This window comes from Xenopus laevis, chromosome 1L (genome assembly GCF_017654675.1).
Source record: "Xenopus laevis strain J_2021 chromosome 1L, Xenopus_laevis_v10.1, whole genome shotgun sequence".
Taxonomy (NCBI): Eukaryota; Metazoa; Chordata; class Amphibia; order Anura; family Pipidae; genus Xenopus; species Xenopus laevis.
Window position 1 is genome coordinate 165,815,652 of NC_054371.1, and position 27,956 is coordinate 165,843,607.

Genomic DNA, 27,956 nt, shown 5'->3' on the forward strand with positions numbered 1-27,956 from the left:
AAGCCTAGACACAACTACAGCCCTGTCTCCCAGCAGCGCACATTCCGCCAAAGCGACCCCCCCCCAGCGATCAACCGGACTTCTTTGCAAAGTTGATGGTGACAGAGAATTGCCAAACGGATTACTGTATGCATTGTCCCACTGTCCCACTACCATGTGCAGAGGGTGCTGTGTGATATTGCCATCACTGTTAATCTTTCTTATAACCAACAGAGGGTGCTGTGTGATATTGCCATCACTGTTAATCCTTCATATAACCAACAGAGGGCGCTGTATGATATTGCAGTCACTGTTATTCTTTCATATAACCAACAGAGGGCGCTGTGTGATAATGCAGTCACTGTTATTCTTTCATATAACCAACAGAGGGCGCTGTGTGATATTGCAGTCACTGTTAATCTTTCATATAACCAACAGAGGGCGCTGTGTGATATTGCAGTCACTGTTATTCTTTCATATAACCAACAGATGGCGCTGTGTGATATTGCAGTCACTGTTATTCTTTCATATAACCAACAGAGGGCGCACTGTTATTCTTTCATATAACCAACAGATGGCGCTGTGTGATATTGCAGTCACTGTTCTTTCATATAACCAACAGAGGGCGCACTGTTATTCTTTCATATAACCAACAGAGGGTGCTGTGTGATATTGCAGTCACTGTTATTCTTTCATATAACCAACAGATGGCGCTGTGTGATATTGCAGTCACTTATTCTTTCATATAACCAACAGAGGGCGCACTGTTATTCTTTGATATAACCAACAGAGGGCGCTGTGTGATATTGCAGTCACTGTTATTCTTTCATATAACCAACAGAGGGCATTGTGGGATATTGCAGTCTCTCCCCAAGTGAACTGTTGGTATAGGAATGATTAAAAGTGACTGCAATCTCAGCTACTGGCCGCTAACCCGAGTATAAGGCGAGGTAGACTTTTTCAGCACATTTTGGATGCTGAAAAACTCTGTTTATACTCGAGTATATACGGTATGTCTACAGTGTAATGATGGGACATTATTGTTACTATAGTGACTCTATAAAAAGTTCACATTTGTATGCAATCTTTTTGTTCAACCCACTGAATTAAAGCTGAAAGTCTGCACTTCAACTGAGTTGTTTCATTCATTGTGGTAACGTACAGAACCAAAATTAGAATAAAAGATGTCTGTCCAAATATTTATGGACCTAACTGTATAATTAAAGCTTAGCAAACTATATAAGAAGATAATCGTTCACAAAGTTGTATTTTTGATGACTTGTTTTTATTTACCAAAAATACATCATGGAATGTGACTTTAAAGCCGACAACCTTGTTGCCCTTCATCAGTTAGAGAGAAAACATTTAATGGTGATCACCCCAAATAAGGACGTTTCTATTCATGTCTATGAAGATATTCATTCATTCAGGACATGATCTACGATAACAGGTAGAAATAAGTCTAAACCAATTGGACCTACTGTGTAATCATGAACATTTTACCACTTATCAAAGCAACTTCTTCAGTTCTTGAATAAGTGGTGAAACATTTAAGAATACGTATCTCCGCTTATCTGCCTTAAATGTATCTCTACTCTATACTACTCGCAGTGAATGTGTCTGTGCAGGCCTTAGTGCATACTAAGTGGATTGTGCAATTTCCTCTGCGGGCATTTTTATAGAGAAGTTGGAAAGCGGATCCGCTCTTATGTGCACATCCACATAGGTCCATTAACAGGCATGTGTGGAATTACACGGGGCACAAAATGCATACATTTCTGTTTTTGTGCCAATATATGCTCCTCTGAGGCCGGGCCTGTCAATATAGACCTATGGGGGTGTGCACATAAGAGCAGATCTGCTTTCCTCCAGTCTGTGGAAAAAAGTGGACAATGTCATTCAGTGAAATATACTGCAGTTCAATTAGTTCCATCAGGAACACTGAGTACTGTGGTCAGTGGCTTAACTAGATGTTACTGGGCCCCACAGCAAATTAATTTTAGGGCCCCAAACATATCCAGAGGTTGTCCTGTTTTACCAAAATGTATTGAAATTGTATGAATTTGAGCCTCATGGGGCCCCCTATACCTCCTGGGCCCCCTGCAGCCGCAGGGTCTGCTTCCTCTGTAGTTACGCCCATGACTGTGGTGTTAGTCTCAAAATGAAAGCATGACATTTTTGTTTAAATAAGCTTAACATGGGTTGCTGTGTTTGATCTCCAAAAGAGAAATTCACTGTAAATTAATCTGTGGTATTGGACTCTTTTTTTTTTTTGTGGAGACCAGGTTTATGTATGCTATGACTTGTGACATTTAGGGGCACATTTACTATTGGTCGAATTTCGAGGGTTAATTAACCCTCGATATTCGACTATCAGAAGTTAAATCATTCAACTTCGAATATCGAAGTCGAAGGATTTACCGCTATTCATGCGATCGATCGAAGGAATAATCGTTCGATCAAACTATTAAATCCTTCGAATCGAAGGATTTTAATCCATCAATCGAACGAAATTCTTTCGAACAAAAAATTGCTAGAAAGCCTTTGTGGACCTTCCCCATAGGCTAACATTGATGCTCGGTAGGTTTTAGATGGCGAAGTAGGAGGTCGAAGTTTTTTTTTAAAGAGACAGTACTTCGACTATCGAATGGTCGAATAGTCAAATGATTTTTAGTTCGAATCATTTGATTCGAAGGTCGAAGTAGCCAAAAAAATACTTCGAAATTCGAAATATTTTTCATTCTAATTTTTCACTCGAGTTAAGAAAATGTGCCCCCTAGCATAGAGATGACTGTCAATATCTTGATCACATTAGAGATGGATATGATGATTCTGTGCAGTCGTGGCCTCTAACTTCTTATGAGAAGTTATAGAAAAGTCATGACGGTTCCATTTTTTCCAATCTGCCATGGCTCTAACGGCACAAACCTCAGCAAAATCCTTAAAAAAAAAAAAAAAAAAAAAAAAAAAAGAAAGAAATGGTTAATGAAGGAATTCTTTCTGCACAGAGTAGGGTTCAGCTGAATACAAAATTAAACAACAATGGATCGGCTATACCTTAAAGGAGAAATAATGTTTTCAAAGAAGTAGGCTAGAAATGGTACACATTATATATTGGACTTCTTTACTAGCTAAAGGTAGAGTTAAATCCTCTGTTAATTTCTTTGAGAATTGTAATATTGTATATTAATCTAATGGTGAAAGTGACAGCTCACCATCTGATAAAGACACCTCTAAAAATCCAATGGAAATTACTAGAGAGCAATGGGATTTTGGCAAACTGTGGTGAGCTTTAATTTCACTCTTTGATAAATACTGTATGTTCCCATACACCTAAACACAGAGGCAATAATCAACTCTACCTCTGTGACACAGTACTTTGTGCTATGGATTAAACTGGCCATACGTTTTACTAATGACAGAGAATAAATAACTTTCCAACTTACTTTAAACATTTTGAGTGGTCTTATTATTTGTCAATGCAATTGCATTTGAAAGCAGCGCCACCTGCTGGTCATTTTTCCACCAGTCTGACCACCAAGTAGTCAAAGGAAGCTGAAAAGAAAGAAAGAGGCTGCTCCGATTTTCTCCTGCTTAGGAAAGATGTGAGAAAAGTTCATTTTTTTCATAAGCAGAAGAACATCAGAGCAGCCTCTTTCTTTCTCCTGACAACTTCCTTTCACTACTTGGTGTTCAGACTGGTGGGAAAATGACCAGCAGGCGGCGCTGCTGTAACAAAATTCATCCATGTTAACAGTACATGTATCCCTTAATATCTTGGAAATAAAAAAAAAACAAAAACAAATAATGAATGTACACTGCAGAAGTGCTTAAAGGGGAACTCCACAAAAACATAACAAGCTTTTTGAAAAGTAAACAGCCAGCGGTCCTTAGCCTGCATCCTCCAAACCACACAATTCCCTGCACATGTGATTTCAATAAGGAAAGGAACATCACAGTGCAATGCATTGTGGGTTATGTAGTTCCTGCATGCTGTCTGGAGGCTGTGAAGAAGTTGTTACAATTTTTTAACATCAGTGTTTTAGTTCCTCCTTCCCTGCCAGGATTTCAAATGATGCCGAAAGAGAAGAACTGTTAGCTGGATTTCAGCATAGAAAATGGCATTTATTGATACTTTTTGAAGAAACAGGTAACTGTGATGGATATATTGGGGGTTTCTGTGTTATGTGGGCCTCTTTATATCAAATTTTGGTTTGGAAGCCGGAATAGCACCCTCATCAATTTACATTCACTTATTTTTAAGGTTTACTTATCCTTTAAGTATTATTAAGAGGCACAATGACCCATTAACACAAACTAAATCTTTCAGTAAAGGTGCGCTGTATCTGTGCCCTCTGTAAATACAATTCCCTGTTCCTGGTAAGTCCCTCTGGTATGGACAGTATGCAAGGAAAAACACACCAACCCAGGGCATAGAAATTAGACAAGGTTTACAGCATTGGGCAAACACAACAGAGTGTGGAATGCCCTGTATGAGAGGCTTTCACAAACAGCCGCTCTATTACAGGTGTTTACATTACGAATAAAGAAAATCTTATTGTTTTGATGTATATATATATTTATCAAGTATACGTAATTTCCAATTCATTATATTAGAATTTGGTGCAGGCTTAAAGCAGAATTATCTTATATAAACATACAGAATGTCGATTCTGTGTTGTGGTAGGTGTGATATACAATTATATTACATCATACCTCCCAACATTTTGGAAGTAAAAAGAGGGACAAAAAAAATTTTTCCGCACATAGCGCAGCAATTTTTTTGACCACACCCCTTTCTGTGGCCACACCCCCTAATTACCATGTTTGTTTTACAAAATTTGGCAGGTTATGAAAGTTTGAAAATATTTCTCCTTATCTAAACTGTGTTTTTGTGTCTCAAAATTGTTACAAAGTATCTTATTTGCACCTGTTAGCTGTTCTGGGCTCTCTGCTAAAAGCCAATTAAGTGAGAAACTTTGTTTCTTTTTCTGGCTGTTCAGTGCAGAGAAAAGAGGGACTTTCCTGTACAAATGAGGGACTGCGGGTTGAGCTGTCAAAAGAGGGACTGTCCCTCCGAAAAAGGGACAGTTGGGAGGTATGTTACATTACACTGAATACATTTTTACCTGTCCTGCGCAAGGCCCAATTGTTCTGTCAGGAAATTAAAGAACTTAGCACTGTGTTCCTTGTTCTGTTCTGCAGTTCCCACCACTCCAATAGAGGAAATGATCAGCTGGGTGCATGGAGCTGATGAACCTCCCACTACCATAGAGACTCCAGTCCTCACTGTCACATTTACCCTCTGGGGAGACAGACATGTAAAACTGTAGTGCAGGAAAAACCACACAGTGACCCAGAGCCTCTTTCTACCAGAATAGGACCAATTAGCAAAGGAATGCAGAAATCAGAATAGTTCAGTGGCTCTGACTGAGCTTTAAAATCCAGTGGGTGTTCTATGATATTCGTATTTGAGATATGTGTGCAAATAGGTGTTTTTTTTCCTATTTAAAATTGAAAGCAATAACTGCAAGTGCAGGGGCGTAACTACAGAGGAAGCAGACCCTGCGGCTGCAGGGGGCCCAGGAGGTATAGGGGGCCCCATGAGGCTCAAATTCATATACAATTTCAATACATTTTGATAAAACAGGACAACCTCTGGATATGTTTGGGGCCCTAAAATTAATTTGCTGTGGAGCCCAGTAACATCTAGTTACGCCACTGTGCAAGTGATATACTAAGGGGATAGTGTGTGGGGCCTCAGTTGTGTAATTTAGTGTGACCCCAGGCAGAGTGGGGAGGGGTGTGGCTGGAGAAAGAGTGGGGAGCTGTGTTACTGCCACACAGGCAGCCATTGCATAGGCCCCAGACAGTTAGGGTTGCCACCTGGCCAGTATTTTACCGGCCTGGCCAGTAAAAATGATGGTTGAGCCCAATGTTATTAATAGGGAAAAAATATAAATATATAGGAAGGCTGGTATTTTGTTCCGGAAAAGGTGGCAACCCTACAGACAGTACTGGTTCTAAAGGGGAGCAGCACATTCAATTCTCCTGTATAATAAATACAGTAAATCATTACAATCAGAACACAGTCAGAATAAAACTGAAGTAACATTCCAAATAGAAATCTACAAAAACAGAAAGCAAGAGCTGAGACTGCTACTTCCTCCCTGTTTCGGGATCCGATTCTGACCTTCAGGCCTGTGAAAGATCCCCTTTTCCATCCCTGTAATTTTGCAGTGACCCCCCCCAACTTACATCTCCCCTGCTTTACATGACAGACCATTAATTAGTTGTTCCTGTCATGCAACTGGAGTATGAAGTGTCAATAAAACAAAAGCAAGCAATACCCAGGGACCCAATGAGAAGTCCACATATGGTAATATATATACCCCACTCCCATACTTTCCACTTCAGCTGATGCCAATCCGGGGCTGTAAATACAAACTCACCTCCCTTGGTTTTCCCAGAATGGTAGCAGTGGCTGAGCAGAGCTTCTCAGCCAGGTCCTGGGGTACTTCCTGCTGCTGCAGGTTAGTGTCCAGCTCTACAAACGGCATAGTGCTTCCCTTCTCTTGCACCTCTCTGTGATGAAATGAGGGTGATATATCCCTCTGACTGGCAGCTGCACTTTAGCACAATGCCGGATGCAGGCTTCTCATTGGCTGAACCATACTACACCTCCCAAATTCTGAGTTTCCTTTTAAAGGACCAGTAACACAAATATTTTACATTAAAAATATCTCTTCTAAACACTTTTTTTGTAGCATATATATCATACAGAGATTTCAATATTACAATTGGATTTTGAATAAATAACATTATCATGGATATTTAGGCTGATCTCTAACAACTCATGATATTATTCCAGTCAGCTCCCCAATCCACCCCTCCTTCCAGTGCAACCTTAGCCAGCAGCACTCCTTTCACACAGGCATGCACACACAGCATGGGAAGAAAAGCCCTGAGTCCACAAGGGCAACTTGTACCTTATTGAAAGATAAGGATATATGCTTTTGCCTTAAATGTGTATTTATTTATTTTTTTTAACATAAGGATATTTCTTTAGAATTAAAAACGTGTAAACAAGTTAAATCAATGCTTTAATCTATGTTAGCACCCCTACAAAAAGGAATGGGCCCTGCCTAAATGATCCAGGATAAGCAAAAGTCTGCTACGTGTCTTAACCCTTCCCCTTACTTTTAGAATGAACTCCCAGTCCCACACTGCAACTGTGTAAGGAATTAAATGAAATGTCTCCTCCAAATAATGCAGGTTCTTTTTTTAGTGAAGATGTGTTGTGAATCTTTGTGTTAATCTTTCTTAGGGTCATTACAACCAGGTGTTTGTTCATGCATGTGTAGGAATGGGGCACATTGTGTGTGTGTGCTCAAGTTTTTTATAGGGAGTATTTACCACATTTACTCCTTTACTTAGTTAGTTACCCTATGCCCCCATTTAATTCCTTCCCATCTTCTTTCACTAAATATATAAACTAATGAAAAAATGACATACTGAAGCAGGACCATGAAGTACAGGAGCAGGTCCCCAGATGGGCATAGGCTTAAAAGGGTTAAGCATGCCGCCCCATTATGCTTGTTTCATTGCAGATGTAGCCTTCAGTAGAAGGTTGCAGCACAAGGTGAGCATAAATGGAAACCTGACCTATGTACAGGTAACTAAAAGAAAAGGAACTCAAGAGCAACAAGGATCAGTAAGTTTGATCCTGGATCAACATGCAGGACAGGCTATAGGTGGTTCTTCAGGGTCAAAAATACTTAAAGGTGCAAAAAAAAAAAAAAAGAACTTAAAAAAGAACACAAGCAAGTTAAAGATAAGCATGTACTTGAAAAACAAAGTACAATAAAAGTGGCCTCAGCAAGAGATACATATGTTTGTGGTATTTCATCTATACATAAGCATTTAGCAAAGAAAACAGTTAAATAACACAAGAAGGAAAGTCCAATGATATATTTGAGGTAACTAAAGGAGCTTACAAGAGGAAGGAAAAGAAAGAAGAGACTAAAATGAATGAGTCTTTGTCGGCATGTTTAAAAGAGTTTATGATATATATATATAAGTTGTTATATGTCTGAGCATCCAGAACCATGAGTGAATTGGTAGAAACACAAGTACACAGTTTATGATACTTTTACGACTTGATGGAAATTCATTCATTTAAAAAAACATTGAGTTTTGGTCAGAAAGACATGGAGGTATAGATGCATTCTGTGGGGGGAGGGCTTAAAGAAAAGACAAGTACAAATAATAATCTCCTCTCCTCACCATGCTCATAGTAGGGGTACCCTGCATAGTTTTACAGTTATCCAGAGAGCTTTACATTTACAGTAGTTTATGATACATATATAAGTTGTTATATGTCTGAGCATCCAGGACGATCTTTTAAGGGTTATTTTGTGAATTAGTCTTTCCTATGTAGGGTTGCCACCTTTTCAGAATTGTTTTACCGGCCTGGTGGGGGGGGCGGGAACAAAAAGGGGCAGGTGTGACATCAAAAGGGGCAGTGCCATGTCGTAAAAGGGGCGTGGCCACGGAGCCGACACTTCAAGACAGCCACAAAAGCTACGTTTTTACAGGGGATTGGGGGCAGGCCGAGTGGTCTTTTTGAGGTTATTACAAATTTACCGGCAGCTACATTGCCGGTAAATTTGTAATACCGGCCCCGGCCTTCGCAGGTGTTTTACCGGCTAGGCCGGTAAAATACCAGCTGGGTGGCAACACTATTCCTATTGGGTCTGCACTGTTGTGCATTATTTGAATGTTTAATCATTGTCATACACTGGTGTTTTGAAATAAAGTCAGGCTACTGCAACATAGCACATTACTTAGATAAGTTAGAAGCAGTAGGCTCAAAAGGATCAGCAGCATGACGGAAATTGCTGGAAGACTAGAGGCTTTGTTAGTTGCCTTGCAGCAGCACTACAGAACAATGCAGGATGGAGGCTTCGCATTCGCTGAAAAACAACACACCTCCCAAATTCTGAGCATCCTTTTAAATATGCAGATGCATTTAAAAAAAAAAAACTCAAGGGTACAATTATACAGGTAGTAGTAAAAATAGTGCCTTAAAATAGATATAGCAAGAAAAGTAGGAGTCCACGGAGGTTGGGTTCCCGGTGGGCCCAATCAAGCCCATTATGACACTGAGTATTATTTATTCCAAGCAATACCTGCACAAATGCCCTTTCTTATTTAATTAATTTACAATCTACAAAGAGTAATTCAGTGCTATTAGAGTTTAGTAACACAGGTTAGCATAGCAAGCAGAACCGTCAGTATTACACTAGCATTTATTTTTTTCATATGCCACCAACATCATCTCTAACTAATGTATTGTCACTAAGAACAGGCAGTCACTCTTGTTTCTGTAGGATGCACAACATTATCAGAAGGACAGCTACATGCTATACATCACTTCATACCTTTGATCCCATTACTGACTATTGGACTATTGGTCAGCATGATATAGAGGAATGTTATAATTAAAGCAGTGGATGAAACATTACAGCCTCTTTCTTACTAAACATTTTGTCAGGACCCACTAAGCTCACTTAAAATGAACTGCCTTGTTGTTATAGTCCCAGTGACACATAAGAATTAACCCAAATTGCAACCTAATCATAAATACAGGCCTCCATCGGTGGGTGTTAACAACTATTTTATAACACATGCGATCACAGGCGATAGAAACCTAATGTGACTATTCCCCTGTTCTCTCTAACAGGTAATAATTCACAATACACCAATGCATTAAACACTCCCTCACTATAGTCAGTTAGTTCCTACTGATTCAACAAGTACTTCAGCATGTAGAGGGTTAAGGCTCACAGTTACACTCTTTCAGGCTAGGTTCGTTCAGAGCACCAAAGACAATCTTATTAAATTCTCTTTAATATTATAAAAGGTATAACAGTGCAATACACAAAAAGATGTTACAAAAAGAGACATACATTCAATAATACAAATAGATTGAGTTTTTATGACCTCCTGTGAGTAGGAACTGGACCAAGAATATAATGACCATAACTCTCCATTGGAACATAGGAGAGAGATGATATTATATTCATTGGTTATTAATTCTCTCATGGAATCCATAGAAAATGAATTTGTGTCTCACAAGCACATCAGTCCTCTGGCTGAATCACTAGATGGCAGCAGTGTTTGGTTTCCAGTTTCTTTATAGCAAGCAGATGTACAGGCTGAGAGTACAATAAACTGTCCATTAAAATTGTGACTATTAGTCCTTATTCAAAACATTTCTTCTAAAAGGAGCACAGCCTGAAATGTATGTAAGTTTTAGCTTCAGGCTACATATTGTTCCAGTTAAATGTTTTCTGCATACCATTTATATAGATTATGCAATGATTAGATGCGCAATGACATAATCACTGGGTGTGTATGTATAACTTTATTTTCAAAGCACTTTTAAGGATCAGCAGCACTGTACAATGCATAAAAGTACAATATATAAAAGTACAATAAGTACACACAGTGGGGACAAGTCACTTAAATACAATAAATATTCACAGTACACTTAGCTCATATAAGGCACAGAGCTTAATTGCTACAGTATGTGGCAAGAAATACAGTAGCAAGGAATTCCCTGCCCTGTATAGCTTATAGTCTAAGTGGGTGGGTGGCTAGCATATAGGCACACATTGGAGGGGAAAAGTGCACAAAGTAAAGGCATTGTCCAGTAGGTGCAAGGAATAGATTAATATTTTAGTGCTCCAAAAGTTAAACTGTCATTTTTCAATTAAATTGTTTCACTTAAAGGAACAGTAACACCAAAAAATGAAAGTGTTTTAAAGTAATAAAAATATCATGTACTGTTTCCCTGCACTGGTAAAACTGACCTGTTTGCTTCAGAAACACTACTATAGTTCATATAAACAAGCTGCTGTATAGCAATGTCAGAAATTTTTAAAAAGGCTTAAGCTGGCCATAGATGTTGAGATTTTTAAAAGATCAGATCCTGATCGTGAGACCACGATCTTCTCAGAACGATTGTACGAATTTACCATCAATTAAAAAGACCAATTTGCCAGGAAAACAAAGGGGAGCTGCCTGCTTGGCCCTACAAACAAAGATTGATTGCACTGGCACCGATAAAGATTTTTTGACCTGGCCGATCAATTTCCTGACAGATGTCGGCCGAAAAATTGTAAGATGTACAATCGTTCGAATCCCACTAACCGCACGATAATTTCGAAGGATTGTCGCGCTTCCCTAAAATCGGTCGTTCGGCAAGAAGAATTGTCGCGTCTATGGGGAGCTTTAAAGTGGACCTGTCACCCAGACACAAAAATCTGTATAATAAAAGTCCTTTTCAAATTAAACATGAAATCCAATTTCTATTTTTTATTAAAGCATTCATAGCTGATGTAAGCTCATTTAAAAATCTCAGCTGTCAATCAAATATTGTCTGCCACTCCTCTATGCCCGTGGCATAGAGGCGGGGCAGACAATTACTTTCACTTTCCATTCAGCACTTCTTAGCTGTCACTGCTCTCTACATATTCCCCTGTTCTCTTTACCATTTAATTGTGTAGCCAGGGCATGAGGATGGACATCGGGTCCCCCATTCCGGTGCACAAACAATATTCTGAGATGATACAAGACTTGTCTTAATAACAGTGTCCACAAAATGGCACCTGCCTGCTTGCTATAATTATGAATTCCCAGACTAAAGGAAACAAGATTCAAATAATTTATATAGTGTAATTAAAGTTCATTTTGCTTGACTAATGTGATAAAATAGGATTTTGAATCATTTTTGTTGGGTGACGGGTCCCCTTTAAGGTTAAATAGGTTAAATAGTGGATAACAGAAAACACCATTATGATCTACAGAGTTTATCTGCTGTGTAACCTGAGCATTTCTCCTTTGAATGGCTGCCCCATTGCTACACATCAGCTTATTTATATAAACAATAGTAGTGTTTCTGAAGCAAACACGCCAGTTTTACCAGTGCAGGGCAACATTGCATGACATTTCTATTACTTTAAAAAAATAATTTTTTGATGTTACTAATCCTTTAATTGTATTTAGAAGGTATGTGTCCTAATGATCCAACCACGTGGTTGGACCCATTCCCTTATGACATCAGTGAAGGGGTAGTGAGGGTTTTGGACTTTAAGTTGACTTTGTCCCCAGCTGAGAACGGATGGATCAGGGAGAGCGCATGTTGGAAAATGTAAAAAAATGTGTTTCTATTGGCTCGGGCTGTTGTGAGTAATGATCTGTATATATGTAAGATTAAAGGAGCAGCCATGTCCTGGAATAACATGTGCAGCAGGGACTCATGGTAGAGTGCATTTCCTGGGAGGCACGAGTGAATTATCAGGTTACACTAAAGGTGGCCATAGACGCACAGATAATATCGTACAAAACGAATTTTCGTCCGATATTCGTTGCGTGTATGGTGGAAAAAGAGCCGACTGATATCGGCAGAAGACTTGGATATCGGTCGGCTCGTTGTTCGGGCTGGAAGGAAAACTTTGATCGGGTCCCTTTGAAGGGACCCAAACATCGCCCAATGTTAGTGCTGAATCGTCAGATACAGGTAGAATTCTATTGTTTCTCCCTGTATATCTACCTGTATATCTGACGATTCAGCTCTACACGTGTGTATTGAAACGAACGATCTTTCTTGGAAAGATCTTTTCCAAGAAAGATCGTAATTGTTACGTCTATGGCCACCTTAAGGCTGGACATGAATGGTAAGATTATCCTGTGAAGTAACTCGCATATACCTTCCTTATGTATCTGATGAGAATGAATAAGCTATCTGTGTGATGTGATATGCATACCTCCTAACATTGGAAAACCTAAAAAAGTGACCTCTACTAAGCACGGCACCAAATCTTTTGATCACACATGCTTTGTAGCCATGTCCCAAAATACCATGCCAAGTTGACAAAAGCCCACCTCTTTTGACACAGTGAAATGCCTGCCAACATCAGGGAAACTAGGGGTAGACAGAAGACGCACGTGTCGGGATTCAGACTTTTTCAGCAGGATCCTTCTGCCCGGCCGAACCAAATCCGAATCCTAATTTGCATATGCAAATTAGGGACGGGGAGAGAAATTGCATGACTTTTTGTCACAAAACTAGGAAATAAAAAATGGTTTCCCCTTCCCACCCCTAATTTGCATATGCAAATAACGATTTGGTTCGGTATTCGGCCGAATCTTTCGTAAAAGATTCGGCTGAATCCAATATAGTGGATATGGAGCATCCCTAACAATGGCAGATCTGACTTACATTACCAACATGGAGCAGTGCTGTGTTTAGTCCAGGCCAGTTCTCTGCTAACAGAAGCACCCATCTGGGGTATCAGGTAAACAATTGTTATCAATGGAGGGTGTATAACATTTGACACTCCCCAGTATTTTCACCTCCTTCTCCTTTTAGAGCATATCTGTCAACATATGAAAATGCAAAAAGACAACATTCTAATTAAAAGACCATAGCCATCTGACCTCACGCATTCACTGTTTTGTGGCCCAAACTGTTTTATACTAACTGTAATAATTGATGTGCCTATAAGAGTCCTTCACCTTCACCTTATACCGTTATCCAGAAAACACATTATCCAGAAAGCACAGAAATGACGGAAAGGTCATCTCCCATAGACTTAATTTTATCCAAATAATTGCAGATATAAATATACAGTTAATAACACTGAGCCCTTTTCTGTACTGGGATATGTATAGTATTATGGGGGACCCATATTTGTTCACTATATTGAGCAGGCCCCCCAGGAGACATGGGGTCACAAAGGGGGAAAGGCTTGTATGAGTGGGCAGGCTAGGAACAGACTGTAGGTGCCAGTTTTGTTATAATGAGCTATGGCCTAGGTAGGTAAGGGATTCTGTCGGGGGGGGGGGGCTGCTAACATAGTAGTACAGGGCCCATTGATTCCTGATGGTCCTGATATTGAGTGTTCTATTTGACCTCGCTACTGCAACTCGGCACAGTGTCATGCATGCTTTCCATGAAGGCAGATGTTCTGAAAAGTGATGAGCGATTCTGACAAATAACTTGTATCAATAACACATGCTCGTCTAACATACATAACACGACTCAACAGAATAGAACAAACAAAGTTATTTATTGAAAGGGAGGGTCCAGTTGGAATGTTGAGACAGAGGAGGGTTACAACAAAAACATACTGAAGAGGAACAGCTCTGGCTCAGGGCAAATTCATCTCTTCAAGGGACACCAAATTCACTTCATGGCTTGAAACTTGCATTTCAGAACCTCCAGAACTTCTGGGGGTAGAGGTTCACTTGCCATTTGCTTACTATTAAGGATCTCCTTGTGTGCCTCCATAAAGAGCTCTTCACCCAATGCCTCTACCACCCGCTTCTTCCAGGCTGACAGTTTTGGTCTGTCATCAAATGGGTTTATGTCACCTGACATTACCTGTGAAATAGAAAGGAGATCAGGCAGAACCATTGTGTTAGTGCACATTTTACATTTAGTTAACCTCCACTGAATATTAATCTCTCTAGTACCGTATATACTCGCGTATAAGCCGAGTTTTTCAGCACCCAAAATGTGCTGAAAAACTCGACCTCGGCTTATACGCGGGTCAGCTAAATCCCTGCACATACCGTAGCCAATCCTTCACCGGCCGCAGATACGAGGCTCCTTCCGCGGCCCCAACACACCTCCCTCTCCCATAGCGCATCAGGACTGTCTGTGACTGACTGTCACGATCGCCGCCCGGAGCAGGTCCAGGAGCTCCGGGCGGCGCGTCCTTCCCTGCCGGCGTCGCTCCCAAAATGGCGGCGCCCATGGCCGCCACGTGGGTAGCGGCGCCGGCGCCGCTACCCACGTGGCGGCCATGGGCGCCGCCATTTTGGGAGCGACGCCGGCAGGGAAGGACGCGCCGCCCGGAGCTCCTGGACCTGCTCCGGGCGGCGATCGTGACAGTCGGTACGGTACCTTTTTTCTGCTTTTGCTAGGTGCAGCGCCTCATTGATCTTCTGAGCAGCCATGACAGGTGGGAGGTCACAGGGAAAACAAGTGGCAATTGTCCAGCTAATAGTTCTGACTCTTTTAAATCGTTTTAGATAGATTTCTATGCCATAAAACATGATTACACATTCACATTTTGAAATCTGACATGGGGCCCCTAGGCTTATACACGAGTCAATAAATTTTTCCAGTTTTCTTAGGTAAATTAGGTACCTCGGCTTATACACGGGTCGGCTTATACACGAGTATATACGGTACTCCTTTCCTTTCAATGTTCATCATGGGTTGTCTAATTATATTTCTGTTTCGATTTACATCGAGGTAATCTGTGACCAACTGGATCAGAAACATCTGCTGCAGACAGAAATTAACTAGTGGAAAGTAATGTTTGTGCCACGCAGGGCTGAATCAGGAAGCAGACCCTGCAGTTGCAGGAGGGCCCAGGAGTGTAGGAAGCCCAGCAAGGCCCTAATTAATGAGCAATTTCAATATAGCTTGGTAGACTAGGTCAATTTACCATTGTTTTAAGGCCCTAAATTGAATTTGTTGTGGTGCCCAGTAACATCCATTTACCCACTGCCCCCACTGGTGTTTTAACTGCTAACATCAAATGTCAGTGTCATGCTTACTTCCACTTAAATCCAGTTGTATAGATAAGAGGGCAACTGAGCAGATCAGTGCAGCTTTGACATCCCCATGGTTGTCGAAACTGCACAGGACCTAGCACATAGTCTGAACAAGATGATCTCACAGCAATGGACAGTTGTCAACGTAAAGTCTAAACTGAAAGGCCAGTTATAGAAATAAAGAGGAGTATGAGAAAGCCATAGCCTATTGCTCACAATCAATTAGAAATATCAGGAATAACAGATTCATGTTGTACAGTGCTGAAATATTCCCAGGTGAAGCAAGGATCGCTGTAAAGAATTAAACTAATCCTTATATAAGCATAAAACCTGGACATTAGCTTCAACTGCCTTTCTCAAGTGAGAAGTCCGTTGGGGCCAGCACTACTCGTATAGCAGGTATACTGTGCCTGGGTGCTATCAGCATCAAAAGTAAATATCCATAAAGAAGGCGAGCACTCACAGGGCTTATGACAAAAATAAAGTGAAAATTTATTAAAGCAAAAAGGATTGCTGACGTTTCGGCGAGCACTCTAGCCTTTTCTCAAAGTGCCTTCTTTATGGATATATATATATATATATATATATATATATATATATTAAAAATGGATTGGGAAAACTGCAGCTCAATTACCAGATACTCTATCCAGTAATTTCCTTTGAATTACAGGCATGCCTAGGCCTAATTCTGTGCATCACTGAAGACTCTCACTGAACTGTCACGATTTTAAACTCCATTGTCACCTGCATAATCTCCACAACGCCCACCAGGTCTGCCACAGAGATCTCATCCCCAGCAATGAAGGGTTTGTCCCCCAGGAATTTCTCTTCCAGATTTTTCATGCTGGTGTTGAACTCTGCCACTGCTGCATCCACTTTTTCACCGGGAATTTCTTGGCCCAGTATTAGTGGTGCCAAGAACTGACAAACAGAAAAAAAAATAAAGTATATAACAATGTTAGGTTCTTTGGTTTCTATTGCTGAAAAATTGAGTCTTGAGAGACTCTCCTTAACACAGAAGAGTTAATTAGCACTACAGTGCTGCGAAATATGTTGGCGCTATATAAATACATGTTAATAAAATAATTTCACTAATTGTTACAAACCACCTGCACAGAAACAATTAGCTTATTGAACTGCAGTAGCTTTCAAAACACTCTTTATACCTTAGCACTACTGGTATATTTATACTATAGCACTGCCCCCAAATACTTTGAAAGGGAAGAATGGTATAGGGGACAAAGACAAGCATCACATATTAAAAAATACAAGATTGAGAAAGCCCCTGCCCTGTAGAATCTAAGTATGCAATCGTCCCCTGGAGTTATACTGCAACAGAGGGTTGAATGAGCCCTAAGCTATTAAATAAGTATAGCCCGACTACGGTAGTTTCTTTCCATTAAATTAATGGTTACATGTATCAGATTTAAAGTGAATGATTGTTACATAGTTATGTGCACATCCAACAGCATAGGAAGGACGTGACTGCCCTTCTCTGCTTTGCCTTCTACAGCTCAGATTTACTTATAGTAAACACAATCAGTGTCCCAACATTTAGACGCCATTTTCTTTGTTCTATGCAATATTCATTAAAGAAAGTAAACATTTAATAAATCCGTATTTTCTGTATTATTTTATATGCCCAAAAGCCATATAAGTCTTTATACAATTCTGTACAGAAATTGCTATAAAATGTAAAGTAGCATTACCTTGACCCAGACAACCTTGGAACAAGGGGGATGGATGTTAGTGTGCTGCCAAGCAAGGTATTCATCAACACGGGCACACTTCTGTAAATCTGATGGGTACCAGTGATCCGGGGTTTTATACTTGCGTGCCATGTAAAGCAGCATTGCAGTGCTGTAAAAATTGCAAATAGCAAATACCATTTAATTTCTTTAAATGAACTAAACCCTAAAAAGGAGTATAGCTATATTTTATATACTAAACGTACTGAACCAACCTAAGGTTCAGCATATAGTAGTAATCATCTGGGCCTTCAAAGTTCCCATCTTGGATTTGGTTAGGAGTGTCTGTGACATGCACAGGCTCAATGTGTTGTGAGCAGTTGTTGAGAAGCTAAGCTTATGAATCATCGCGAACTATCAAGCAGAAAATGAGGCCGGTCTGTGATATAAGCTGATGCTTGATTATTGTGCTGGTTTCTGACCTGCCATGTACCAATAATCTAAATTATTTACTAATCAGCCTTATATCATTACATTTATATTCTGTACATACAGTATATTGTGTGTTGGCCCCTAAGCTCAAGTAACTGGTAGCAGCACAGAGCATGTGCAGTGAATCAGCAGAAAAAAAGATGGGGAGTTACTGAATCATCTTTCGAGGCACAGATCTTTACTGCTAAACTGTTGTGGTTGCCTTGAGCTGGTACAGATCCCTAAAATATAAAGTATAACATTTCTGCCCAACTTCTTTAGTTAAGTTTTAGTTCTCTCTTTTAATAAAACTGATAGAAGACTTCTTTCTGCAACTGTAATGTCATCACTGTTGGAAAACATGGTTGCCAAATTCATATGCTGGTTTTGCAGGATTAAGAAAGAAACCAGATAAATCTGATTAAATACAGTATAAAAGAAGTATCACACTGCAGACTTTGGACAGAACCGAACTGGTCATACATGTGTAGATTTCTCTGTGATTTGCCCATGCTCGCAGATAGCCCAACTGTGCCAATCTAATCTGAAGGCTTTTGGGCCAAATCAGCACAGTTTCCACAATATGGAAATGTGCACCCTATCAATTCATGTTGACCAATGACCTTCCACACACACATATGCACTGGGCAATTGGAACTGCTGACAGCTATCTAGTAGTATGACATTCATTAGCAGACCCTATTTTCCAATGGCCATAACATAACATACTGATCACATTCAATTACGACCAACTTATTCAGAAATACAAACAAAGCTTATGTTGTCAGCAACAAGAAGTTTTGGTATTCTATTCCTTCACTCACCTTTCAGCCATTAAGAAGTCACCATCTTTTAGAGCAGGTATTTTGCGTAGCACATTCACTTTCCCAAATTCCTCACTAAAGTGGTCCCCTGCAGAGAGATCACAAAGGCACAAGTTGTGTGTGAGGGACTCAAGAATGATTCACAAAATATAGTTTCATGGGCATGGTGAATACAGTAAAATATCTACTCTGGTAGCACATGAAACATGACTCTCTACGGATGCTTAAATGATATATGCTGTTGTACAAGATAGCCAAGCTGTTCCAATATGGATTTAAAATCAAGAAATGATTGGAACATGGGTTTTTCTGGATAATGGGTCTTGTAATTTGCACCACCATAATTTGAGTTCACTAAAAACATTACAGGGAAAAAGCAAATAGTCGAATTGAACGATTCGAAGGATTTTAATCCATTGAGCGAAGGATTTTCCTTCGATCAAAAAAAGCTTAGAAACCTTATGGGGAAGGTCCCCATAGGCTAACATTGTAGCTCGGTTTTTTTTAAAGAGACAGTACTTCGACTATTGAATGGTCGAATAGTCAAACGATTTTTAGTTTGAATCGTTCGATTCGTAGTCGAAGGTCGAAGTAGCCTATTCGATGATCGAAGTACCCAAAAAAAACTTCGAAATTCGAAGTTTTTTTACTTCGAATCCTTCACACGAGCTTAGTAAATGTGCCCCATAATGTCAGAGTTCCAATTTTAATCTACTGTGCACAGTCACAGCCCCAGTGCAGCAGCAACAGATCTAAGGGGCAGGCTGCAATATGACGTTTGTTTTTCAGTGAAGATGACTGCTTGCCCAGCATCTTAGGTCAGCTGTTAAAATCAGTGGGAGTGCAGAAACTGGCAACTACCTTGATTAAGCTTTCCCTTGTCCTTTAAAAAAAAAATATCATTCCATATACTGGACAACCGGTTTTCAATTCATAATAGCTCCCATACCTGTACCTGTACATAGTAAAGCTGGCCATAGATGTTGAGATTTTTAAAAGATCCGATCCTCCTTGTGAGACCACGATTATCTAGGAACGATCGTATGAATTGTCCATCAACTAAAAAGACCAATTTGCCAGGAAAACAAAGGGGAGCTGCCTGCTTGGCCCTGCAAACATTAGGTGGCCATACACGGGCCGATAAAAGCTGCCGACAGACCGAGTCAGCAGCTTATTGGCCCATGTATGGGGTCCCCGACGGGCTTCACCAATCGAGACTTTCGGCCAGATCTCGATCGGATGGGACTAAAAATCCCGTCGGATCGCGGCCGCATCTGTTAGTTGATGCGGTCCCGCGATCCGACCGCCTGTTACAATTTGTTAGGATCCGATCGTTGGGCCCTAGGCTCTCGGGGAGAGATCCACTGGTTTGCTCTCCATGTATGGCCACCTATAGATAGATTGCACTGGGACCGACAAAGATTTTTTAACCTGGCCGATCAATTTCCTGACAGATGTCAGCCGAAAAAATCGTAAAATGTTTGATCATTCAAATCCCACTAACTGCACAATAATTTCAAAGGATTGGTCGGACTTTGCTAAAATCGGTCGTTTGGCAAGAGAAATCTTTGCGTCTATGGGGACAATTAAGTCTGAGAAATGCGTGACACGCCTGCCTCTCCCAGGTCTCAGCAGACAGCAGTAAGGAGAGGAGTATATATGGCGGAGGCACAGATTACAATGGCAGAAGCTGAAGGAAGTATAGAGGCCGCAGAGGGGCAGTTTTATCATGTTCGCGAAACATAATTCAATCCCATGGGGTCCCTAAAGTGACTGTCCTATGCGGTCTAGCAACTGTCATAAGTGTATAACACACAATTATCCCCCCACCGAACCCGTCCCACCGTCTGACCTTTAAAGAGCAGCACTTGATGGTTGTTAAACGGGATCTTATTGGCTTTAGCGAAAATGTAGACGGAGCGACAGGGCGGGGACAACAGATCCAGGTAGAGTGTGAGATCGGCCATCGCGTGCGACTAGTCAGCTGGCAGCCCTCTGGGAACACTGCGGAATATGGCAATGGGGAGTAATATGCAACTTCTAGTAACTCTTATATACCCGCCTCTCTCCCCCGTGACTCGCTGCTGTTTTGATCTCCCGCCTCCTTCTATGCATTTAGCTCACGAGGCTTCTCTGTAACAGAGGTCAGTGTTGCAATATTGGGCTTGGCTGCTTATAGCTGCTTATGGGGCTAAGGTGTGTTGCTATCAGGGAACATACAGAGATAGGAAAGAGGGACAAGTCACCGTCATTGCATAAGAACTTGAGGCTCCAAGACTGGACATATTAGTGACACAATTTACATTCCATTGCCCACACCAGATTTTGTCCATGTCCTGTGACACCATGACTCCTATCAGTCCCACATGTCATTCAGAGTTCACCCAAGGAAGTTTTTTCTCCAAAGAATGCATTTTTACAGTCAGACATTTCAGAGAATCCACCTAAAAAGAAAATATTTATTTTCTATCCGCTCTCCCCTCTGCTAAACATTGTTCTCAACCTTCAACATCAACCCCCCTTTCTGCTTTTTCATTTTCAGTTTCAGCAGCTGACCAGAATGAGATCCCAAACTATACACAATTCCCCCTTGTGGGTCTTCCCTAAGGGCTAGGACACACAGTACTTTTTGTCCCACGCTCTAACTTTTAGTATGTTTTAGGATGGCTCATTCTAAGAAACTTCTTAAATGGAAAATGTTTTTTTTAAAAGTTTTTCTTCTGACTATTTCCAGCTTTCAAACGGGGGTCACCAACCCATCGAAATAAACAAATGTTCTGTAAGGCTACAAATATATTGTTATTGCTACTTTTTATTATGGTGATTTTTCTATTCAGACCCTCTCCTTTTCATATTCCAGTCTCCTTTTCAAATAAATGTATGGTTGCTAGGGTCAGTTAGACCCTAGCAATCAGATTGCTAAAATTGTAAATAGGAGAGAACTGCTGAATAAAAAGCGGAATAACTCAAAAACCATAAAATATAAAAAAATGAAAACCCATTGCAAACTGTCTCAGAATATCACTCTCTACATCATACTAAGTAAATTCAAAGGTGAACAACACATTTAATCTCCTCCAGCTCAGGTGACAAAAAGTGCTGTGTTGAGCAGGTGTTGACATAAGGGGGAGAGGCAGTGATCTAAAGAAGCAGGGTAATAAAGCAAGAGAGGCTGGATCAATAAAGTAATGGACAAGCCATGGGTGGATTCTGGACAGATTGGGTTAATGTAGGGTAAGATTGGGGTGCATCTCTTTAATGCATAGCAGACTGAGACATTGGGCTTCAGGAAAAAGAAAACAGTGGTTAAGAGAAAACCGTATTATACTTATCCTGATTTAAGTTTTCATGGAATGAAACATAGCCCTCACAGTCAGGGATTGTGGGTAATATCCCTCCTCGCCCCATATTCACATGGCACCCAGTGCACATAGCAGTAGGTAAAGATTTCCATTACATTGCCAACTGCCACGTTGCTTAGCACTGGAAAGGAACTGGAAATAAAGGGGTACGGCAGGTGTTGGCATAAATGCTCTGTGAAAATTCTCCATTGTATTTTCCTCAGACAATTGTAGTGGGGGAAATTTAAGCCATAAAGAAGTGAGATTTGTTAGATATTAGCATGGAGGCTATAATGTAGAAAATGCAGAAATGGCTCCTCTGTCTTTATAATAGTAGTATGACAACCTGAACCTGGTAAAACTCATTTGGGTAAAAAAGAATTCTTGTGCTCTTGATAAACAGACACTGGAGAAACTTTGCTTGCTAAAAAGATACCAGTGTGCGCCACAGTGTAGATTTAATACACTAAAATTTGTCATACTCACATTTTTGTAAATTATGCCATGCTAAATTTTCATTTTTGGTGAAAAAACACCAGATTTTCATTTTCAGAAATAGGTGAGAGTGAGATGATCCGACAATGCAAAATGAATTTGTGTCTCACAAGCACATCAGTCCTCTGGCTGAATCACTAGATGGCAGCAGTGTTTGGCTTCCAGTTTCTTTATAGCAAGCAGATGTACAGGCTGAGAGTACAATAAACTGTCCATTAGTATTAAAATTGTGAATATTAGTCCTTATTTAAAACATTTCTATTGGAAGGAGCACAGCCTGAAATGTATGTAAGTTTTAGCTTCACGCTACATATTGTTCCAGTTAGATGTTTTCTGCATACCATTTATATAGATGATGCAATGATTACATGTGTCCCTAAGCCTTAGGGACACATCTAATCATTGCATCATCTATATAAGGGCTATATAAGGGCCTAAGGGCTACGACACACATTACTCTTTGCCCCTCCCTCTAAAGGAGTGATTCACCTTTGTGCTAACTTTTAGTATGTTATAGAATGGCTCATTCTAAGCAACTTCTTAATTGGAAAATAGTTTTTCTAAAAGTTTTTCTTCTGACTATTTCCAGCTTTCAAACCGGGGTCACCAACCCATCTAAATAAACAAATGTTCTGTAAGGCTGAACATGTATTGTTATTGCTACTTTTTATTACTGATTTTTCTATTCAGGCCCTCTCCTTTTCATATTCCAGTCTCATTTTCAAATAAATGTATGGTTGCTAGGGTCAGTTAGACCCTAGCAATCAGATTGCTAAAATTGTAAATAGGAGAGAACTGCTGAATAAAAAGCTGAATAACTCAAAAACCATAAAATATTAAAAAATGAAAACCAATTGCAAACTGTCTCAGAATATCACTCTCTAGATCATACTAAGTAAATTCAAAGGTGAACAACACATTTAATCTCCTCCAGCTCAGGTGACAAAAAGTGCTGTGTTGAGCAGGTGTTGACATAAGGGGGTGAGGCAGTGATGTAAAGAAGCAGGGTAATAAAGCAAGAGAGGCTGGATCAATAAAGTAATGGACAAGCCATGGGTGGATTCTGGACAGATTGGGGAGATGTAGGGTAAGACTGGGGTGCATCTGGGTGTAAGTGGGCAGGTCAGGGTCACAACAATGTTACTGTATTACCATCCCTGGCTTGGTTACAACCATGTTCACATCACACTATGACATGTATATAGCTATTTTGCCTGGTTTAACAAACAGCAAAATGTTTTGTGTGTGAGGCCATTACACAGTCTTTCTACTAAGACCATTAAAAATATGCAAGACCAAACTACATCCCACTCCAGCACTTCAACAAATGGGTCTCAACCATCAATCTAGTTGACCTAATAAGAGTGCGCAATCCAGGGATTATGCAATTTACGTTCTACTCCCCCCGCCACAACAGTATGTTGAGTATAGATCTTGCCCTAGGCTGTGCAGAGATGAATAAATGGGTAAAAAAGTTTGAGACGCTCACATGGGGCATCTCAGATCATTCCTCCCTGCTACTTACTTTCACATACTCACAAGCACCCATAGATAGAGTGTGGATGCTGAGCCCATACTGGGCAAAACATGCCAACTTAAACGAAATCATCAGCGCCAGTATAACAAATTTTATGGCTGTAAATGGAGATGAAACCCCTCCAAATAATAAATGGGATGCATTCAAAGCCTATATCAGGGGAGAATTTATTAGCAATATTAAAGCACTAACAAAATCTGCACAAGCAGACATATCCCAAAAAACTGTAACAGCTCATGTAGCAGAAGAGGCATATATAAACTGCCCTACAAAACAAATGTACCAGAGATGGCAGGATAGCCAGAGTGCCCTGAAACTTGCCCAAGTAGAGCTTACCAAAAAGGATATACTTTATCAGAAAGGTAATATATTTGAACATGGGGATAAAAACGGGAAGTTACTTGCATTGCTAGCAAAGGAGGAAACAACTAACATGGCAATTCCTGCAGTAAGGTTAGCAAATAGAACGGTTGTATCCTCCTTAGAAGAAATAAACAAGAGCTTCACGAATTTCTATACTGACCTATATAGCCCCAAACTATGCACCACCCCAGATGAAATAAGGGAATACCTAGAAGGCATAAATATACCAAAACTAGCAGCACAAACCTCTATTGAGCTGGCTGAGAATATTACGCAAAAAAGAAGTAGAAACAGCCATAGCTGCATTCCCAGCAGGGAAAACTCCAAGCACAGACGGATTATCAATGGAGTGGTACAAACAACATGTTAAATGAATTGCCCCTACCCTGACAAGCCAACCTCGATGAGAGAATCATTAATAATCTTAATATTAAAACCAGGTAAAGACCCGTTAGAATGCACTTCATATAAGCCCATCGCACTCATTAATGCTGATGCAAAAATCTTAGCGAAGGTCCTGGTGACACGCCTAGCACCCTTACTCTGTAACGTAATATCTCCAGATCAAACAGGTTTTATGCCTGGCCGAACTACGGATATAAACATCAGGAGACTGTCCACAAACATTTCCATTACGCATGATAACCCAGGTAGTAGACTGATTGCCTCTTTGGATAATGAAAAGGCCTTTGATTCAATAGAATGGGAATACCTGTGGGCTACATTGAACAGAGTAGGAATACCCTCAATGTACATCAACTGGATAAGAGAATTATATCAGCTGCCTGTAGCAAAAATCCATACAAACAACAAATTGTCCAACCCTTTTCCAATCCACAGAGGCAACAGACAGGGCTGCCCCCTTTCCCCGTTATTATTCGCAATAGCCATTGAATCTATGGCCTGCCGCATCAGGGCCTCTCAAGAAATTGAAGGGCTAAAACTTGGAGACTTAACTGAGGTAATTTCAATGTATGCAGATGACACTCTACTGTATCTACCCACCCCAAACCTGGCACTAACACAAGCGTTAAACATTATAAATGACCACACAAACTATTCAGGACTCAAGATAAATTGGTCCAAGTCAGTGCTTTTCCCCATAGACGCCCCCCCACCAGATAACCTCCAACAGACACAGGGAATTAACTGGGTGGACACCTTTAAATACTTGGGGATTTGGATTCACGCTGATCTAACCAAATATACTGAAATTAACATCATGCCTCAAATAAGATATATGGAGAAAAAAGAGTTGCATGGGCAAATCTACCACTATCTTTAATTGGAAGAATAAACCTATTTAAAATGATAATACTACCAAAAGTAACTTACATATTTAGACAATCCCCAATGATAATTCGACACACGATCTTTTCTAAACTAAAAAGCCTCACACTCATGTTATACTGGAACAAGACTATTCCCAGACTTACTCTCACCACCTTACAACTTCCAACCCAGCAGGGAGGCTTAGCAGCCCCCCAATCTTTTCCTTTACTATATAGCAGCACAGCTGGTGGTCATGAGAAACTGGGCCAGATCTGACGATCACAAATGCATCTACAATACTAGAAGCAAAACTGGCAGGGTCTTTTGAAGGGCTGAAAACCTACCATATAGCGGTGCCACTTACAATATAAAGATCTCCCTTCTGATGAAAGAAACAATAAAAGCCTGGCAGATAGCACTTCAGTTTTACCCCAAACTACAACGTCAATGTTCAGGCTTTACCCCACTGTGGTGTAATCCCCATCTAAGGCAACTGGAGATAATCCCAGACCCACAACTCTGGGCAAAATATAATATAAAATACATGACAAATGTCATTGCAGAGGGCAAACTCCTAGGGTTCCAGGACCTAAAAGAAAAATTTAATTCACTGAATGCTATGTTTTTCAGATATCTGCAATTGAGGCATGCAATCGTAACTCAATTTAAGGGTGAAACAGTGGACATCACACCAAACAGTTTAGAGACAGGGGTACATAAACAGAAGTTATGTAAGCCCCTATCGTATTTCTATGCACAACTACAAAACGTTCGTGGTACTCCACTAAATAAATTGTGAACAAAGTGGCAACATGACATCCCTGAGATCACACAGGAAAGCTGTGAGGAAACATTAGACTCCATCTTTGAGGGGGTGATTAACAGCAAAGATAGAATGAAAATTGATTGCAATACACTGGAAGTCAAGAGGGGGACCTAATGCTCAAAACTGGGAACAATTAGTGGAGAAATCCTTACTGTTTTACAACCTTACATACATGAAAAGGGGTTGCCCAGAGACATTCAGTAAGATATGGGGCCAGTGGACTGATGACGAACCTGAGATGGACCCTCCTTGACTCAGTAACAATATATCAGGTTTATGACACCCTTTCCTCCACACAACAATTAGGCAAATATGGGAATGACATGAGACCAATTACTGGCTTACTACTTTTCTGAAGGAATAAATATAAAAAGAAAAGTAATAAAATGACAGTATCAGATAGGGTGGGTAATAGTACTGCACTATTATATAGTGATGAGTTAGAAGACAAAGACATCAAACTGTTATGTAGCGGATCTACTGTTGTAAATAGGATATACAAAGAAAATGCTGAATTGTAATATCATCAGTGATGAGACAAGAAACAAAGACACCAAGTTATTGTTTATTGTTTATGTTTAATTAAAATATGACAATCTTGCATGGAACAAAAATGGAACCTGTAACAGTCATGTTAACCGAATGATTGTTCAATAAAAAGAATTGTTAAAAAAAAATATGCTAGACAAGGCAACAATAATGTTTTATATTCAATAATATGTTTTTGCAGTCTGTAGATACATTTTCTCCTGCGTGCCAGTGTGATTGCTTCTATGGATTTGACCTATCTGAAGTGGCTTCTGACTAGTTACTGCCCTCACCCTTGCCTGTACCATGTCTCTGCTTAGTTTTTTTGTGTATACACCCACAACCTTTATATATACCTCTGGGAACATTGAGTGGTAAAACCTGGTAACAAGGGAGACATTTGCCCCCCTTGTTAAAAAATAACTTAACTGTGGTTTATCACACCTGAGTTCAATTTCAAAGGTTATAAAGCCATTTCTAATGCTTTGGGACTCCAGCGAACCACAGTGAGAGCCATTATCCACAAATGGCAAAAACATGGAACAGTGGTGAACCTTCCCAGGAGTGCCGGCCGACCAAAATTACCCCAAGAGCGCAGAGACAACTCATCCGAGAGGCCACAAAAGACCCCAGGACAACATCTAAAGAACTGCAGGCCTCACTTGCCTCAATTAAGGTCAGTGTTCACGACTCCACCATAAGAAAGAGACTGGGCAAAAACGGCCTGCATGGCAGATTTCCAAGGCGCAAACCACTTTTAAGCAAAAAGAACATTAAGGCTCGTCTCAATTTTGCTAAAAAACATCTCAATGATTGCCAAGACTTTTGGGAAAATACCTTGTGGACCGACGAGACAAAAGTTGAACTTTTTGGAAGGTGCGCGTCCCGTTACATCTGGCGTAAAAGTAACACAGCATTTCAGAAAAAGAACATCATACCAACAGTAAAATATGGTGGTGGTAGTGTGATGGTCTGGGGTTGTTTTGCTGCTTCAGG

General features: G+C 40.3%; 2 protein-coding genes across 2 annotated transcripts; both read right to left on the bottom strand.

The window, feature by feature from the left end:
• Positions 1–1,245: 1,245 nt before the first annotated feature.
• Positions 1,246–6,634, bottom strand: ddt.L (D-dopachrome tautomerase L homeolog). Its single transcript, XM_018248149.2, has 3 exons — positions 6,432–6,634; positions 5,109–5,284; positions 1,246–2,919 (listed from the first exon to the last, which is right to left on the bottom strand). Exons 1-3 carry the CDS (start codon positions 6,537–6,539, stop codon positions 2,847–2,849), a joined length of 357 nt encoding a protein of 118 aa, XP_018103638.1. The 5' UTR covers positions 6,540–6,634; the 3' UTR covers positions 1,246–2,846.
• A 7,464-nt stretch (positions 6,635–14,098) lies between these two features.
• Positions 14,099–20,640, bottom strand: LOC108716035 (glutathione S-transferase theta-1). The gene is made up of 5 exons (XM_018261901.2): positions 20,451–20,640; positions 18,599–18,686; positions 17,325–17,475; positions 16,360–16,536; positions 14,099–14,431 (listed from the first exon to the last, which is right to left on the bottom strand). The coding sequence occupies exons 1-5, from the start codon at positions 20,563–20,565 to the stop codon at positions 14,234–14,236; spliced, it is 729 nt and encodes a 242-aa protein (XP_018117390.1). The 5' UTR covers positions 20,566–20,640; the 3' UTR covers positions 14,099–14,233.
• Positions 20,641–27,956: the final 7,316 nt, after the last annotated feature.

What these genes read in the sequence shown, in the direction of transcription:
- ddt.L (XM_018248149.2), bottom strand. Translation starts at nt 6,539, where the DNA reads ATGCCGTTTGTAGAGCTGGACACTAACCTGCAGCAGCAGGAAGTACCC. An exon ending in TTCTGGGAAAACCAAGGGAG is followed by an intron (nt 5,285 to 6,431) that starts GTGAGTTTGTAT and finishes CTGTCTCCCCAG; the next exon opens with AGGGTAAATGTGACAGTGAG. An exon ending in TTGGGCCTTGCGCAGGACAG is followed by an intron (nt 2,920 to 5,108) that starts GTAAAAATGTAT and finishes TTTTTTTTTAAG; the next exon opens with GATTTTGCTGAGGTTTGTGC.
- LOC108716035 (XM_018261901.2), bottom strand. Translation starts at nt 20,565, where the DNA reads ATGGCCGATCTCACACTCTACCTGGATCTGTTGTCCCCGCCCTGTCGC. An exon ending in TCAAGTGCTGCTCTTTAAAG is followed by an intron (nt 18,687 to 20,450) that starts GTCAGACGGTGG and finishes ATCTCTCTGCAG; the next exon opens with GGGACCACTTTAGTGAGGAA. An exon ending in GCGTTGTGGAGATTATGCAG is followed by an intron (nt 14,432 to 16,359) that starts GTGACAATGGAG and finishes TCTATTTCACAG; the next exon opens with GTAATGTCAGGTGACATAAA.